Source organism: Myotis brandtii, unplaced genomic scaffold (genome assembly GCF_000412655.1).
Source record: "Myotis brandtii unplaced genomic scaffold, ASM41265v1 scaffold699, whole genome shotgun sequence".
NCBI lineage: Eukaryota > Metazoa > Chordata > Mammalia > Chiroptera > Vespertilionidae > Myotis > Myotis brandtii.
Genome location: NW_005370733.1, coordinates 956,363 through 960,360, shown reverse-complemented (window position 1 = coordinate 960,360; position 3,998 = coordinate 956,363). Strand labels below are relative to the sequence as shown.

Genomic DNA, 3,998 nt, shown 5'->3' with positions numbered 1-3,998 from the left:
CGGCCCCGCCGTCCGCAAAGGTAAGCGGGGCTCCATCCCACAAACTGGACTCCGGGGCGGCGGCGCTCCTCGTTCGGGTCTGCGTCTCCCGGCTCCCTGGTACCGCCTGTGGCTCACGGCGAGAGGATGCCGGGAAGCTCCAGCCTGGGTCTGCCTGGATTCACCCCGTTTCCACGCCAGCACTGGCTCCGCACCCCGCCCGTGGGAGCTGGTTCCCGCCCCTGTGAAGTGGGAGGGGAACAGTCCGCCCCCCCCCCTCCATGCGGGGGCCACCCGAGATGACGCGTGCCAAGCGCTTGGCACAGCTTCTAGGTGAGAAAGCACGCGGGCACTTGCTGGTAATGGTGCCATCACGTCGTCACGGTCACGGTTGTCACTACCACTGCTCAGCCAAAGGTGCGACGCTGAGGATCCCACTAAACGCACAGGGTCCTTCCCCTGGACGCGAAGGAAGCCGCCTGCGTGGCACACGCGGTTTTCAGAATGAGTGCTGATAGGCCTGCACTGCACGGCTGGTCAGACGTGTTGAACAGCGCTGTGTGTCGGAGAGCGTCGCTTGTAGCGGGTTTAAAGAATCTGATCAACTATGTTCTTTGTGATTTTTAAAAATCAATGAAAACCAGCTCTTTTTCGGAGACGAGGGCCTGATGCTCGTCTCAGTCCCTGAAAGCCTCTCGGGTGGGGGTCTTCCTGCTGGTCTGATAGCGACCAGTGCCCTCCTGGCCAAGGAACTCCGGGGCCGACAGCGCCCTCTGTCCGTTTCCCTGAGTCCTGTGCGGCCGTGCCAGCCTCGGTCTCGCTGAGGTGGCGCCCGGGGCTGAGCGCCCAGGAGGGGATGGCTTGGGTGCGTTGATTCGGGTCCCGGCGTGGGCCTGAGGGTCCTGTGACTGGGACGCTGTCGCTGCGCTGCACCGCCTGCCTCTGGGTTCCTCCGGTGCCCCAGCCTCTGCAGTCAGATTAAGAAAGCGAGTGTCAGTTCTTCTTCAGAAAAAGCTGGAGAAAGTGCAAAGCTGGGTGGGGGCCAGAAAGAAGGGAATTTCCGAGAATAACGGTGGGCAGTGGTGAGCACCTCCTGCCTGTCGGGTGCTGTGTTATCGCACCTAGTTCCACAGGCCCCGGGGGAGCCCCGGGGGAGGCGCAGCCGCTGTCCTCCTTGTGCAGGTGGAGGGCCAGGCTGCCCACCAGGTCGCACAGCTTTTGGACTGAGTCTCGCGGGTGGATGATGGGTGTGGCTGCCATGGAGCGTGTGGCTGCTGTGACTTCCCAGGGTCCTTTTTAATGAAACCCCTCATCTGGACCCAAATCCCGCTCCACGGCGAACGCTGTGGCCTCGGGCAGTCACCTGACCTGGGCCCGTCGTCTCCCCCGAAGTGGGGATGGTGTGGGACCACGAGCTCGTGCCAGTGCCCGGGTTCGAGGCTGTGACTGGCACGGAGGCGGTGCCAGCGGGAAAGAGCATTTGCTGCTTCACATTTGGTTGGCCGAGCTGTTGTGAGGCCACTCCAGCCTTTTCTCTGTGGTTTGTTCTCTAGGCTCCCCCGAGTTCTCTGCCCAGGAAGCCCCCAGCACATTCTCAGAAGAGGCCCCCACGGCTCCGGCGGCTGTGGCTCAGAGCGGCAGCAGTGAGGAGGGGCCCGGGGAGGCCGGGTCCCCGGCGCAGGAGTTCAGCAAGTACCAGAAGTCCCTTCCTCCCAGGTTCCAGCGCCAGCAGCAGCAGCAGGTAAACAGGAAGACATTGAGAAGGTCCTTGTAAACCGGCCTGACTGCTGGGTGGTGGCCCCTCCCCTTCGCCAGGCCCCTTCCATGAAAGCAAACAGCAGAAACCCCCTCCTGCCAGCTCCCATCCGGCAGGACGGCGGGGGCTGCACCTCAGAGCGCAGGGCCTCGGTGGGTCAGCTCTGACCGTCCTCCGAGTGGTTTCTCTGCGGTAGTTCACTGACCTTGTCCAACACGAGCAAGGAAGAGCTGGTGGGTTAGCTGGGAGAGGGGTTTGTCATTCGGAGCAGTGCACTGGCCACTCCGTACACCGACAGTGCCCACCCTGGGGCCGTCTCAGGAGTGAGGGCGGCCTGGGAGTTGCGTAGAGCTGCCAGGGGGAGACGTGTGAGCTTTGGGTGAGGGACGCAGGTTTGTAGGTGTTTAACTGAGAGCTGTGAATCTAGTCCTTGTGCGGCTTTCCTGTTGGGTGTGGTCTGGACGGGTCATTGTCAACCAGGAAGCAGGGGTGCTTGCCAGTCGGCGTGCAGTGAGGGTGTCCGACAGCTGTAGGCTGACCTCTGGGTGTCGTCATTGCTGGTGTTTCATGAACCTTCAGAGGACGTGCCTTTGCCTGGACGAGATGGTGTGGGGAACGTGGTGATCACGCCCAGGCCCTCACGCCTCTTGTCCCGCGGAGCCACTCACGTGCAGCGTGTGTCTTACAGGAGTCAGAGTGGACAGGCTCATTATGATGAACACTGCATTTTGGTGGGAAACAGATGATTCTTGGACATGACTTAGCCCAGCAACTAGGCCTGCAGGAAATTATTACCACTAATAACCAAAACGTTTCAAAACGTGTGTGCCCGGGGGAAACAGCCAAGTCTTGAGCCTCTTCCTGGAATCTCGTTTAGTCGCCTTTAAAGCCTTGCCCAGCCCTGGCCGGTGCGGCTCAGTGGGTTGGAGCGTTGGCCTGTGCACCAAAAGGCACAGACTTAGGGTTCGGGTTTGATTCCTGGTCGGGGTGTGTACAGGAAGCAGCCAATTGATGTTTCTCTCTCACGTTGATTTTTTTTTAAATTTTAAATTCTTTATTGTTGAAAGTATTACATATGCCTTCTTTTCCCCCCCTTGACCTCTCCCTGCTCGCTCCCGCCCCCAGCACAGGCCCTCATCCCCTACTGTCTGTGTCTATTGGTTATGCTCATATGCGTGCCTACAAGTCCTTTGGCTGATCTCTCACCCCTCCCCTGCCCGCCTTCCCTCTGAGGTTTGACCGTCTATTCGATGCTTCTGTCTCTGTATCTATTTTTGTTCATCAGTTTGTGTTGTTCATTATATTCCACAAATGCTTCTCACATTAATGTTTAATCTCCCTTTCTCTGCCTCTCTCTCTAAAATCAGTTAAAAACCAAAACCAAACCAACCTCCCCCCAGACCCTGCTTTGCTGGGCTCCCAGGAAGCATTCCAGGAGCCCCCCAGTCCCGTGCTCTGCACAGGAAGCCCCTGCTCGGTGTGTCTCAGCTGGCATGAGGCGGCACTGCGTCGCTCACGGCTGGTGGACAGTTACCGACTGGGGGGTGAGAGTAGCTCCGGCCAGACGCAGCAGTAGCAGTCGCTCTCGGTTATTCTGTGGGGCAGTGACGGGTAAGCCTTCCTAGGCACAGAGGGGAGTCTGAAAGCACCAGGGCAGCCTGGAGTCTGCTGGCAGACTGTCTGGCTCCCCGGGGACCTGGGGTCTAGACTGAGGAGTGGCTGCGGCTGCAGCTGCCGTGGGGCCGGGAGGGCTCGTGTATGGAATGCTGCGTGCCCCTCAGACAGCACCCTGAGCGCCCGCAGATGGAGGGGGTGGCGCAGCTGGGCTCTGCTCCTGGGCGGGCTCTGCACCTGAGTCCTGCCAGCTGGCGATTCAGGATGCAGCTGGGAGGCAGCCCCGAGGTCACTGATGTGGAGCAGGGTCTGCAGTGAGCCCTCTCCAGGCCCTTCGTGTTGAATGTGCTACTGATGCTCTCTGCTCATCCGCTCTGCAGCGAGTTTTCTAGGTGCCGGGTCGTGGTGGGGCAGACTCCCCGTGGGCTCCGTCTCTTATGATGGAGTGAGCAGCCAGCAGAGGAAAATAATGGCCTATTGTCGGTGCTACAGAGGAAGAATGTCGGTGCTGTGAGAGCAGAGGAGGGGACCTGCTCACTCCCAGGCTTCCCCGAGGAATGTGCTTTTAAGCTGAAACCTAAAGAAAGAGTGTGAGGGCCCTAGCCGGCTTGGCTCTAGGCTTGGCTCAGTGCATAGAGCGTCGGCCTGC

General features: G+C 59.9%; 1 protein-coding gene across 1 annotated transcript in view; it reads left to right on the top strand.

Moving 5' to 3' along the window:
* PRRC2B (proline-rich coiled-coil 2B) overlaps positions 1–3,998 on the top strand; it is a 52,073-nt gene that overhangs the window by 20,794 nt on the left and 27,281 nt on the right. Inside the window, exons 12-13 of the mRNA XM_014529879.1 lie at positions 1,105–1,204; positions 1,533–1,720. Coding sequence (XP_014385365.1) covers positions 1,105–1,204; positions 1,533–1,720 — 288 coding nt within the window. The remainder of the gene's footprint in view (positions 1–1,104; positions 1,205–1,532; positions 1,721–3,998) is intronic.